General features: G+C 42.3%; 1 protein-coding gene across 2 annotated transcripts; it reads right to left on the bottom strand.

Annotated features, from left to right (window-relative positions):
• Positions 1 to 379: 379 nt before the first annotated feature.
• On the bottom strand, positions 380 to 13,086 carry LOC143293060 (innexin unc-9-like). 2 transcript variants are annotated; one of them, XM_076603934.1, is made up of 4 exons: positions 12,945 to 13,086; positions 9,694 to 9,901; positions 7,154 to 7,462; positions 380 to 5,557 (listed from the first exon to the last, which is right to left on the bottom strand). In XM_076603934.1, exons 2-4 carry the CDS (start codon positions 9,702 to 9,704, stop codon positions 4,573 to 4,575), a joined length of 1,305 nt encoding a protein of 434 aa, XP_076460049.1. In that variant the 5' UTR covers positions 9,705 to 9,901; positions 12,945 to 13,086; the 3' UTR covers positions 380 to 4,572. The 2 variants fall into 2 exon arrangements, with proteins under 2 accessions (XP_076460049.1, XP_076460050.1); XM_076603935.1 differs by having other exon boundaries at positions 9,694 to 9,853; positions 12,945 to 13,068.
• Between the last annotated feature and the right edge of the window lie 784 nt (positions 13,087 to 13,870).

Genomic DNA, 13,870 nt, shown 5'->3' on the forward strand with positions numbered 1-13,870 from the left:
CAGATCCCCTGGCTTATGGCCACAATATTGGCAGATGAGCATCTTAACCATTCTGCCACCTTCGCCAGATGATCACAGCATGTTAATTAGGAAAGACACTTTTTTGGTTTTGTTCATATCAAATCTGCATTTTCAGTTTCTAATATGAAATGTCACTCAGTATTATCACAATGAACAGAGATTTATATAATTTGCAATGTAATCTACATGGGGAAAAGTTTCAGAAAGTATTATGGATCATAAATATATATTTTCTTAAAAACAGTTTCTAATATGAAATGTAAGTCTGCATTACAATGAACTGAGATATATATGTATATATATAAAATTGGAAATGTAATCTGTAGTGGGGAAAAATCATTAGGCATTGTGGTTCATGAATACTGGTCATGGACAATAATGCATTGTGCAGAAATTTTTATCTAAGTAGTATTCTTCCACCAAAGACTAGCAGCAATAACTATCAGAAAAACCACATTTTCCCTAAACATTTCTGATATCTTAAAAAAATTTTAAAAATTTTTAAAAAAAATCACATGTAAGGTGGTTTCTGAAGGGTTTATGGTCAGAACCATTGTTCTGATCAATGCATGGTGCCATTTGAATTACAGGTTCAGAATATAATGCATATGCATCAAATATAGGCTTCAGAAATGGTAAAAAAGAAAAAAAGAAAAAAAAAAGTAGGTTTCTTGAAACATAGTAGCCAAGAAAACATAAGTACAACAGCAAGAGCAAAAACCAAATCTAAAAGCATCACAGATTATTAAAACCATGAAATGGTCCAAACCAATTATCCTAAATTAAAATACTGCATTTCCTTACCTCTATAGTGTTGTCAGAGTAATGCCCCTCTCATTTAATTAGCTGGGTTTTGTTTTTGAATGTGGTCATTTAAACCAAATATTAAAACAAACATTTTAACCTGAAACAAAGAACATTTTCTCTGGAAGAATCCATGCAGAAATGCTGCTGGCAGAGTTTGCCTTCAGTGGTCTTGTCTTTCTGTGAGCACCAGATCAAAATGAACATGTCAAATCTTTGACAGCTGTACCTCAGGGAAATAAGATCACAATGGCATGTGTTTGTAGAGTAGTTACTACTTCGTGTGTGCAGATCAATGATGTAAATGATTTTGCAGAAGAAAAGTAATACAATCCTGTACAGAAGAAGTCCATATCAAAAAACAAACAAACAAAAAAGATAACTGACATTTGGATATGAAAGCTTTTGTTTTATCTCAGTGATGGTACAACCCTTCACTGATGAGTGTAGTCTTCAACAGCAGTCAAGGGATTAAAGATGTTAAACTGTAACCTGTTTAAAGATTTGTCGGAAACGGAATCAAATGAAAAGTCAACATGGGATGTCCCAGAAAACAGAATGCCTGTCTGAGCAACAGGGGAAGGGATACCTATGCATGTACATTCTGTGAACAAAGTTTCATTTGTCAAAACATTTGGACTGACCCATATATACACTACAACATATCTGCTTTTAAAATGCTAAAATCATGTGAGATCTTTTTTATTTCAGGAAAAAAACAACAACAAAAAACAGTATGTAGATTCTTTCACTTTAGAGACAGACAAAAGGTACTGTACAATATACCTCGATGTGAAAAGGCATGGGTATCTGGATATATGATATGTGGGATGACTTGCAGAACACCAAGCCTTCAGCAAAGTCTGTCAGCCTTGACAAAGAGTCAATTTGGGGGAATACCAGTTAGTAAGTAAGTCTGAATTACAATATTCAGTGTCAGTCAATACTGAAGCTTTATTTACAATCTTAATCAAAATATTTACACACACACACACACACACACACACACACACACACACACACACACACACAATCTCAAAAACACATAGTTCATTGATCAAGGCTTTCACAGGATTCTTCACCTTGAAAAAAAAAGGCAAAGTGACAAAATTTTAACTAAACATGACAAACTTTGTTATTAATTTGTAAATTATACAATCCAATGTCAGAAAAAACGGGGGAAAAAAGAAAGGCAACAAGCAAACCTTTCACCAATGCAAAAACATTATTATGCAGTTTTTGTGGTAAAAACAATCCCACCACTGACACCAGTAATCAATGTGTGTAATAATAATGATGATAATGATGATGATGATAATAGCAATGATAATAATAATGGTGTAAATAGATTAATTCTTTATAGATAATCATTACTTATTTCACCACAAAACCCCAGATCAAAATCAGCAAGAAATAAATAGTTACAAAGCAGCAAAAACTGGAAGGCTGACACGTATGGCATGTGCAAAATACATAATCCACAATAAACAATTCACAATACACAATTCACACATGTAAACACACACAAAAAAGAGGGTTCAGACATGAGTGCATCAGCACATCCATCGGCAAAATGAATTTTAAAAAAGCAAAACAAAAAAAAAACAAAAAAAAAAACCCACTACAGAATTCCTTCTTTTTCAGACTAGTTCCAGTTTCAGATTCAAGAAGGCGTCAAATCAGTGTGGGAATCAGCTATACATGCTGCACCACATCTGTGTGAAACAAAAAAGATAACAAACATAAATGGAAACACAAGGAGAGAATCAGACGTAAGGGAACTTTCCCATCATCATTACTGAGATCACTGTTTGCTGACTTCTGTCTAAAAAATCAGTGGGAGCGAAAGCTAGGTATTTATTACAAAAATTCATAACAAAGGCATGCTGGGTATGTTCTTGTTTCCATAACCCACCGAACGCTGACATGGATCACAGGATCTTTAACGTGCGTATTTGATCTTCTGCTTGCGTATACACACAAAGGGGGTTCAGGCACTAGCAGGTCTGCACACATGTTGACATGGGACTCGGAAAATCTCCACCCTTTACCCACCAGGCGCCGTTACTGAGATTCGAACCCGGGACCTTCAGACTGAAAGTCCAACGCTTTAACCACTCGGCTATTGCGCCCGTCGAAAATCCTTTTCAAAGGACACTGCACCATGCTGAAATCAGGTCATGATCCATGATCACCGCTGATGTCAGGTATGTGCTAAAGAAGACCCTGACTGAAATCAGGTCATGATCCATGATCACTGGTGATGTCAGGTATGTGCTAAAGAAGACCCTGACTGAAATCAGGTCATGATCCATGATCACCGCTGATGTCAGGTATGTGCTAAAGAAGACCCTGACTGAAATCAGGTCATGATCCATGATCACTGGTGATGTCAGGTATGTGCTAAAGAAGACCCTGACTGAAATCAGGTCATGATCCATGATCACTGGTGATGTCAGGTATGTGCTAAAGAAGACCCTGACTGAAACTAGCATGGACTGTTATTGGGAAGCAATGTGAGAAGAACAATTCTCACCCCCAGGCTACTAAAGACACGTGTATAATCAGGTCTTGACCCATGATCATCAGTGATGTCACGTATGTGCTAAAGAAGACCCTGACTGAAAAAAGCATGGACTATTATCGCGACACAATGTGAGAAGAACAATTCTCACCCCCAGGCTACTAAAGACACGTGTATGTGAAACTGAAGCTGCGATAAAAGTTAGTAATATCTTATTCTCTCTGTTTGATAAAGAAAGAAAAAGCCAACAAGAAAACACATAGTAATTTGAATGTTTCCGTTTGTATGAATTCCGGGGAAACTAGTATTCAGTATCAACACTCCTTTAGCCAAATTTTAAGAGACACAAGATTTGAGTCTGTCAGCTAATTCTAACGCTGAAGACATGAATTTTTAAGAACAAATTGACAAAAATAAAAAGTCTTTAGTATGTTTTTAATGAGAACCTGATGAGTTTGAACTCTGTAGATGCCAAAGAACACAGACTGCCCCAAACTGTTAAACTTGATAACAATCTTTTCCCTCCATATTGATGTGAAATGTTAGTGCTCTGGGGTACGGATGCAGAGCATAGAAAAGTACCCATTAGTATTCCGAAACAAACTTTCTCCTCAGCTAACAACCCATCTGCTTCTTCTTTACATATATACAATATGATAATTGCCATGAATTCACTTCCCATGTTCCAACTGTTGGTGTCTGTCACTCTGTCTCTCCTTCTCCCTGTTATCATCATCATCATCGTCATCATCATCATCTTCTTCTTCTTCTCTTTTTTTCCCCTCTCTAATAATCATTTCATTTTATAATGATTTGATCTTTCAATGATAATGTGTGTCGTTGCATCGTACTTAGTCAGGTTGTGTACATGCGCTTTATTTTCATGTGTAATTTTGTGTGTGTGTGTGTGTGTGTGTGTGTGTGTGTGTGCCTGAGTGTGTCTGTGTGAGTGTTTTGCCACTGCTTTTTTTTTTTTTTTTTTTTTTCGCTTTTCCTTCTTTTTTTGCCCTTGAGGGCTGGATGTAAAAAATCAGCTGTGCTTACTCCACTACCCTCATGAAATAAAAATTTGTTTCGTTTCGTTTCATTTACATTTACTTCTTTTTATTTAAAGTTTTTTTGTTGTTTTTACAGTTTTTTCTTTGTGAGGACATGGTGAAAAGAAGCCTGTAGCTTATCCATTCACCCTCAATACAACATCTGAGTCCAAGTCTGAGCTCCTTTCAGTTCAAAGGAGGTTTTTCCGGAACAGCATCTTCTCCAACCTCCTCAGCATCCTCAATGTCATCATCGTCATCGTCAGCGGGGGCGGAGGGCTGGCGGTTCAGAGAGTTGGGGGCGCCATTGCGGCTGTCCCTCTCCTCCAGGTCCTGCTGGAAGACCTTCCACAGCTCCCTCACCAGCTCCAGACACATCAGGCTGCTGGTGTTCTTGGCCACCATGCGCAGGATGAAGATACCGTCGCGCCGCAGGTAGTTGAACGTGAACAGGCGGAAGAGTGTTTTCTCATGCGTGCTTTCAATGCCGATCATCTTGGCATAGCGGAACATGAAACGCTCGTTACGCCCAGGCAGGACGTTGTCGATGAACCAGAGGCCCAGGTTGATGATGTTGGCAGCCAGCAGACCGATCATCCAGAACCACAGCACGAGGTACATCTTCTCCAGGAACAGGTTGATGGCCAGCACGCACTGCACAGAAAAGGTCTGCACATTGTTCATCTGCCGGATCTTGTAGTCACACAGCCCCACCCGGGGGAAGGTGTAGTGGTCCTGCCACTTACCTTCCTTAGCCAGCACCGACATGGCGTCAACCCCGAAACTCCAGTAATTGACGCCCAAGAAAGCGCTCAGCATGAAAAACTGACCCAGACTGTTGGCGATGTACAGTGTCTTGATGAACATGTACAGCCCCGTCAGGTAGGTGCCGGTGCGTTTCCCGAAGCAAAACAGAACACCAGACACCTGCTCCCTGACTCTGGCAGCGGTGTTGAAGCGGTACATGGAGTAGGACTTCAGCCAGCGGTGCATGAAAATGGCGGCGTGGGAAAGCTTCTCCACACGCTCTTCTGCAGAAAGCGTGGCGGTGTACTGGATGATGCCCACCACCTTCTCCATGTTCAGGCCGGAGTATCCCTTCAGCTCCCGCCACAGCAGGTTGGGAACCTTGAACAGCAAGGCCTGCAGCAGGAACATCACCGTCACCCACCTGCAATGGGGAAAACCATTGTGAACAAGTTCTGCTTTTATTCAAAATGTTCAAGGTCCCATAGTCTTTGAGGGCCATCAGGGCAGTGAATTCATATTCACTCTGTCTAGGTTTCAGTTTCAGTTTCAGTAGCTCAAGGAGGCGTCACTGTGTTCGGACAAATCCATATATGCTACACCACATCTGCCAAGCAGATGCCTGACCAGCAGCATAACCCAACATGCTTAGTCAGGCCTTGAGAGAGAGAGAGAGAGAGAGAGAGACAGACAGACAGACAGAGACAGAGAGACAGAAACAGACAAACACAGAGAAGGAGAGAAGGAGGGAGAGAGAGAAAGGGCTCGGCATAGGAAGGTGGGGGGCCCAATCCTCTCCTTCCAATGTTTTGACCTTCCATGTTTTGACCTTCCATGTTCTGACCTTCCATGTTTTAACCTTCCATGTTTTGACCTTCCATGTTTTGACCTTCCATGTTTTAACCTTCCATGTTTTGACCTTCCATGTTCTGACCTTCCATGTTTTAACCTTCCATGTTTCATGTTTTGACCTTCCATGTTTTGACCTTCCATGTTTTAACCTTCCATGTTTTGATCTTCCATGTTTTAACCTTCCATGTTTTGACCTTCCACGTTTTAACCTTCCACAGGTGCCCATCCACACCCCGGGTGGAGTGAGAAAAACATCGCTCTGAAATGGGGCCCCAAACCATGGTCACTGGTGAACGCTCCATCTCAACACTGAACCATAACCATGTCCAAACTTGAACCGATTCTGCCACAGAGCTTCAAAGCCTCTGCAATGCGAGGAAACAAAACAATTACGAAAGTATTCCTTTTTTGTTGTTGTTGTTTATAGAAAACAGTAGCAGAAACACATGGAGAAAAAAGACAGACAAGCAAAAGAAGTATTCTAAACTAGGGAGAAATGGCATGAACAATATCATATTTAAAAAAAAAAAAAGAAAGAAAGAAAGAAAGAGAAGAAAAGGCAAGAAATACAGGCACACTGAACAAAAATGTGCAAATTTACATTTTCATTTTTCTGTGTGATGCCCCAGTGACTCTTCACAAAGTTAAAGGAGAAGAAGATGATGATGATGATGATGATGATGATGATGATGAAGAAGAAGAAGATGAAGATGAAATAGAGGAAGAAGAAGAGGAAGAAGAGGCAGAAGAAGAAGAAGAAGGAGGAGGCTAGAAAAAAAAAAGATTAGAAGAAGAAGAAGAAGATGATGATGATGATGATGATGATTGTTGTTGCCTCGTTCATCATTTATCAGATGGATTCCCCTGTCTCCTCGACAAAGGCGGCAGTACGTCACAGGTCCAATGATGAAGATGAAAAAGAGGAAGAAGAAGAGGTAGAAGAAGAGGTAGAAGAAGAAGAAGTATAAAAAAAGAAGGATAAGAAGAAGTAGTCGTAGAAGATGAAGGAGAAGAGGAAAAAGAAGAAGAAAAGGAAGAAGAAGAAGAGGTAGAAGAGGAAGAAGAAGATGATGATGATGATGAAGTAGTAGGAAAAGAAGAAGAAGACGACGACAAAGAAGATGAACAAAGACAAAGAAGAAGAAGCCAGCAGCAGCAAACAGCTCACCGATAGAAGCTGATGTCAACGTCCCATCGGTCCTCCTCCTCAAAGGCGATGGCCTCAGAGAACGGCACGTAGTACATGTGGTGAATCCAGCAGTAGTTGTCAGCGTACTCCTGGTACATTTTCTTCTTGTACTGGGCCGGCAGCCAGCACTTGATGGGGCTGCCCACGAACTGCTTGGCCCCTGTGCCCACAGCCATGGCCGTCAGGAAGCCCACCGTGGCCCAGTGGTTAAGCTGGTCCACTGTGTCGTCGTCGCGCACCTTGTCGCGGGAGGCGACGTTGGCGAAGCTGAGCAGCATGCTTCCCAAGCTGCGAGTGGAACAGAATGTTTCAGTTTCAGTTTCTCAGGAAGGCGTCACCGCATTTGGACAAATCCACATACACATCACCACATCTGCCAGGCACATGCCTGACCAGCAGCATAACCCAATGAGCTTAACCCTCTCCATACGAACGGCGAAAGAGACAACGTTAACAGCGTTTCTCCCCAATTACCACCATCAAAATATTACAAGCGGAAGGCTCTTATACTGAAGAGGTGAATGTTGACAAAGAATACCACAATTCTGACGACAGAAGCTAAAGGCTGGATCATTGAGACACCCACTGGACATCCGAGGGGTCTGTGTAGAGGAGAAGAGAGGACTGGCCGTACTGAGTGAGTTAATCTGGTCTTGACTGCATTCATATGGATACCTGTCCATGGGTTTCTTCCTACAGAGTTTTGCCAGAGAACAACACTCATGTTGCCATGGGTTCTTTTTCAGTGTGCCATGTGTGTGCTGCACACATGACCTCCATTTATCATCTCATCTGAATGATTAGATCATGAGTTCCATTTTCCAGTCAAACTTAGGAGAAAGGGAGAGAGTGGGATTCGAACCCACACCTTCACAGACTCTCTGTATTGGCAGTTGAGCATCATAACCATTCCGCCACCTTCCTCCTAAGGTGCGCCTGAGCAAGAAGAAGAATTAGAAGACGGTTCAAATCCTACTTGGACACTGCAGTGGCAGACAAGCTTCTTAACCATTCTGCTACCTTTTTCCAACCTTGGTTGTGTTTTGACTGTACGTATCATGCTGTAACAACTAGCGGAGAGGTGGCATGGTGTAACTCGTCCACCTAGTACAGCAAGAGAATCTGAGCATGAAGGATCGAAACCCATACACACCAGAATTTCCTCCTCTTCCTCTACACCTTGAGTGGTGGTCTGGACACTAGTCTTTTGGATGAGACGATGAACAGATGTACATTGTGCAACATGCACTTAGCACACAAAGAAGAACCCATAGAAACAATAGAGTTGTCCCTGGCAAAATTTGTTGTAAAATCCACTCTAATATACAAGTGTGTGCATGCGCTTAACTGAAGCCTGACTGAATGATACAGGAAACGAATGATGAGCGCCCAGAGGCAGCTGTCACTCAGCTGTACCCAGGTGGGCAGCCCGTTGTGCAAAATGACTCCAAGTTTATATGGTGCTTAGAGTTTGGTCTCTGACCAAAGATGGGCATTATATAAGTATATCTAAGTTCACTGTGATATATGATAGTCAGTCGTGTCCGACTATGACCATCAGAACAGCAGAGGAGGCAACTGCTGTTCCGACTATTTGGGCTAGAATTTGATTATAGTGGAGAGTGTCTTGCCCAAGTTACATCCCCACGCTCTTGGCCAAGAGGGTTTTAGGACAGTCGGCGTTGGGATGGTTCCCAAAGGCCAACTAGCCCACAAGGCTGCAGCACTAAGAGCCAGTGCAATTTTGCCACCTAGTTTGAGAGTCATAGTCCTTCACAAAAGACTAAGCTGTAAATGATTTCCCATTGACTGGAGAAACCATTGATGATACAGCTCTCACTTTGCTGATGGCCCAAATGTAAAACTTATGTCAATCTGTGATATAACCCGAGTGTTGGGCCGTAAACACTGTGATGGTGACTGCACAATGTTCTCCCCCCCCTGCCCCCACACTGTGATGGTGACTGCACAATGTTCTCCCCCCCCGCCCCCACACTGTGATGGTGACTGCACAATGTTCTCCCCCCCCGCCCCCACACTGTGATGGTGACTGCACAATGTTCTCCCCCCCCGCCCCCACACTGTGATGGTGACTGCACAATGTTCTCCCCCCCCGCCCCCACACTGTGATGGTGACTGCACAATGTTCTCCCCCCCCCGCCCCCACACTGTGATGGTGACTGCACAATGTTCTCCCCCCCTGCCCCCACACTGTGATGGTGACTGCACAATGTTCTCCCCCCCCGCCCCCACACTGTGATGGTGACTGCACAATGTTCTCCCCCCCCGCCCCCACACTGTGATGGTGACTGCACAATGTTCTCCCCCCCCTGCCCCCACACTGTGATGGTGACTGCACAATGTTCTCCCCCCCCGCCCCCACACTGTGATGGTGACTGCACAATGTTCTCCCCCCCCCCGCCCCCACACTGTGATGGTGACTGCACAATGTTCTTCCTTCCCTCCCACACTACTACCATTTTATATGAATTACAGCTTTTGAGAATGACATCACTCACAGCTTAGCCATCCTGGGTGGTCTGAGTGTTCCCTGTTGAGAGCCTGTGTGGGATATATCTTTGCCTGGTCCAAGTGTTCACTGTTGAGAGCTTGTGTGGGATATATCTTTGCCTGGTCCAAGTGTTCACTGTTGAGAGCCTGTGTGGGATATATCTTTGCCTGGTCCAAGTGTTCACTGTTGACAGCCTGTGTGGGATATATCTTTGCCTGAAAAAAGAAAAGAGAGACACACGTTCAAACAAGAGGAAGCAATAAACTGAACGACACAGACAGCTAGCTCTATCCATGAACTCTTGAGCATATTTGACAAAATTAGATGCTGTTCCATGTTTTAAAACCAAAATCTAAGCATGTTCCTGGGTTACTTTTCTACAAGTTTTGATTGTTTTTGTGTTGTTGGTTTGTGTGTGTGTGTGTTATTATTATTTTTTTTAACTCTCTCCACACGAACGGCGAAAGAGATGACGTTAACAGCGTTTCACCCCAGTTACCATCATCAAAATATTGCAAGCGGAAGGCTCTTAGGTGAATGTTGACAAAGAATACCACAATTCTGACGACGGAAGCTAAAGGTTGGGTCATTCAGACACCCACTGGACATCCGAGGGGTCTGTGTAGAGGAGAAGAGAGGACTGGCCGTACTGAGTGAGTTAACATCTTTATAATCACTGTCCACAGTACAGGCCCTTTGTGACCGATAAGGAGAGCTCCTCTATATAATCACTATCCACAGTGCAGGCCCTTTGTGACCGATAAGGAGAGCTGCCAAGCTGTGAATCCCTCCCGTGGAGACATGGCACACCACCAATTTTTATGGCTGACAAGTTTTATGGCTGCCGGCTTTCTGATGTGAAATACATGCAACAACTCTTCTTTCTTTCTGTATGCATGGGCTGCAACTCCCACATTTACTTGCACTGAAGCATGGCTCGTCTTTTTGGTGTTTGACTGTTTAACCCCACCATACAGGCAGCCATACTCTGATTTTTATATGTAAATTATATATACACCTGCAAGTTGAAAGAACTTTATTGCCAGTGTTGTAAAGCCCAAGAAGCTCCATATATAGCAGTGATAGATTTCAGAGCTGGTCTTATCATAAAGGTCATTTTAGTGCTTTCAAAATAAACTGCAAGATTATTGAAATATTACAACATAATGCAGGTTAAAAGCCAAAGACCAGCTACTGCAGTACACTAAAATACTTCATTGTAAGATACTCCCCAAACAGATTCCTCCACATCAGAATAAGATCAATGAAAGCATGAACATACAACCTGTACACCACTGAAAACAGTATGTCTGCCTACATGGTGGAATTAAAACGATCATACATATATATATATATATATGTGTGTGTGTGTGTGTGTGTGTGTGTGTGTGTGTAAGTGAATGTGGAAGCTGCAGTCCATAAAAGAAGACACATCATGACTTTTGAGTATGTGTGTGTTCTGTCATTTGATACTACTGCAAGAAATCCACAGCACCTGGAACCTTAAGGGCAAAAGTTTAAAACAACACTGGCATAGAAGTACAAATGCTGGATACAAAGTCTTCAGTTTGCAATCTGATCCTGTATCAATGTTAATAACAGTGTGAGTGAGTGTGTGCAGTTAGTTCAATCATTAATATAACATATCATAAGGCTGTGTGGTATCTACAGATGTGTGAGAGAGTTGATGCATGTAGTTTAATTTCTTATATAATCAATAATGTCGTAGCATAATAATGTGTGTATCTATGTGTGAGAGAGTGGGTACATGTAATCTAATTATTTACAAAATGAAATCAAGTGATTATGAAATGAACTTCACGAAATTTGAATGGTTCATAGAACTTGGTCCTGATGCGTAGGAATTTAGATTGACAGGTCAAATGACCAAAGCTTCTGTTTTGTTAGAGGATGAATAATTTACAAATGAATGTATTCAAATTATGTAACCAGTGTTTTGTAGAAAAGAATGTTCCCATATGAACACACAGACAGGCATTCACAGACATGTATATACTGCATCAACAGTTCCCCTATCAATAATGTTAGTTGCAATTTTATGGTAAGTCAATATCTGGAAGCAAGAGAGAGACAGAGAAAGAGACAGAGAGAGAAAGAGAGAGAGGAAAAACGGAGAGAGAGAGAGAGAGAGAGAGAGAGAGAGAGAGAGAGAGAGAGAGAGAGAAGAGAGAGAGAGAGAGAGAGAGTTTTAATTTGTTAGGACTACATACAGGTAAGCATGTGCATTTTTTTTCTTTCAGTCCTTTGCCCTATGAATAGGATTCACACTACACAACCACAAAATAATAAATGTACATGCATGATGATACTGAAACAAAACAAAAAGAAAAGAAAAAGAAACAATTTATACACATCAGAATTTAATAATAATGTCACTGGGGAGATAGTTCAGAGAGAGACAGAAACATTTTAACACACACACACACACACACACACACACACACACACACACACACACAGAAACAGAGGTAGAGCAGTGTGTGTTTGTTTGCCGATTGTGTACATTCAACATAATATATGTTTTGTCCATACAATCAGTTGCAGATGGAATGGTGTGTGTGTGTGTGTGTGTGTGTGTGTGTGTGTGTGTGTGTGTGTGTGTGCGCGCGTGCCATGTGTGTGTGTGTGTGTCACTGACAGTGTGTTTGTGTGAGTGAGTGAGTTAGAGTGAGTGAGTGAGGTAGACACTGTGAGTGCCGGAGTGACGGGGAGTGAGTGGGTGAGTGTGAGTGTGTGTGTGTGTGTGTCAGTGTGTGTGTGCGTGCGCGCGCGCACGTGCGCCTATATGCCTGGTGTGTGTGTGTGTGTGTGTGTGTGTGTGTGTGTGTGTGTGCGCGCGCGCGCGCGCGCATAACGAACCCCGCCAGTCAGTTTAGGTGCCAGAATAATCAATTCATATGATTGTGGGCCCTCAACAATGAAGAGGAATGTGTGTACGTGTGTGCTCGTGTGCACGCGCGCATATGCGTCTGTGTTGTCATGGTGTCTGTGTGTACGTTTGCGTGCATAGTCTCAATAAGATCTACTGACCAGTGAACAACAGTCATGCAACTCCTGAAAGACTAGTTGTCAACTTCGTAGTCGCTTGACAAGTTAACTGTCAACTGAAGTACCGTTTGACCGAATGTTGACCTTAATCAATCAATCACTCGTCAACCAAAACAAACGTGTTGTTTTTTTAACATCACTGTGAGTTCTTTAAGATTGAATATCTTTCAAATAACAAAAAATACTCACTGTTAAGAAGACACGGTGAGGGTATACTGTCCTGTACCATAAAGCTTTTTTTTTTTTTTTCTGTCTGGCTGTCTGTCGATCTGTCGTAATGTCCCCAGTTCGTTGGCTCCTCCCCTGCTGTCGAACGTGAAGTGGAGGGGTGACAAAATGCCAAACAGAAAACTTGAGCATGCGCGTCCAGCTTATACCGTTTGCTCTCCCTCAACCAGAAAGTCTACCTGAACCAAACGGTGACTTAAACTGTTTATGTTTGTGTCCTCCGATATTGATTATTTCTTTTCGTTTTATATCAGATAGATAGAAGGACAGGGTTTTTTTTTGTTTTTTTTTCATTTTTAGAAAGTTTGACGTGACTAATATATACACTGGATGATAAAACATTGAATCTTAATAAATCAGTAGACAGATAGATAGATAGATAGATCTTTACACACGGTTCAGTCTACTGACAAAATATCGCCGGCTCTATCTATCCTTCGATCTGTCTCAGTATAATGGTGTAGTGTATATGCTGTGGACTGGTCCACGTGGCCCACTTAGTACAATAATTCCATGAAACTCAACATTTAATTGGAATACACACGTGCGCGCTCAGTCGCGACGGACTCAGGATTCACCGTGATCATCGTGGACTCAGTGCACACACACACACACACACACACACACACACACACACACACACCGCGCACACATACACACACACACTGACACACACACACCGGCACACCTACGCGCACATTTTGAAGGGGACAGTCTTCATGGGTGTAAGTGTTTCAGGAGAGACAGTTACCAAATTCCCTTGAAATCTGATTAATTTGAAATTTGGAACAATACCGAAGTGTTGTTACTTTCTTGCCGTTTTTGCTTATTGATAACGCTTTCCATCAGCTAGCTGTTCCCGAGTGTTTGGTTGTTTCTGTGCTAGA

Source organism: Babylonia areolata, chromosome 18, assembly GCF_041734735.1.
Source record: "Babylonia areolata isolate BAREFJ2019XMU chromosome 18, ASM4173473v1, whole genome shotgun sequence".
NCBI classification, from domain to species: domain Eukaryota; kingdom Metazoa; phylum Mollusca; class Gastropoda; order Neogastropoda; family Buccinidae; genus Babylonia; species Babylonia areolata.

What these genes read in the sequence shown, in the direction of transcription:
- LOC143293060 (XM_076603934.1), bottom strand. An exon ending in GTTGACATCAGCTTCTATCG is followed by an intron (nt 5,558 to 7,153) that starts GTGAGCTGTTTG and finishes TCCCCATTGCAG; the next exon opens with GTGGGTGACGGTGATGTTCC.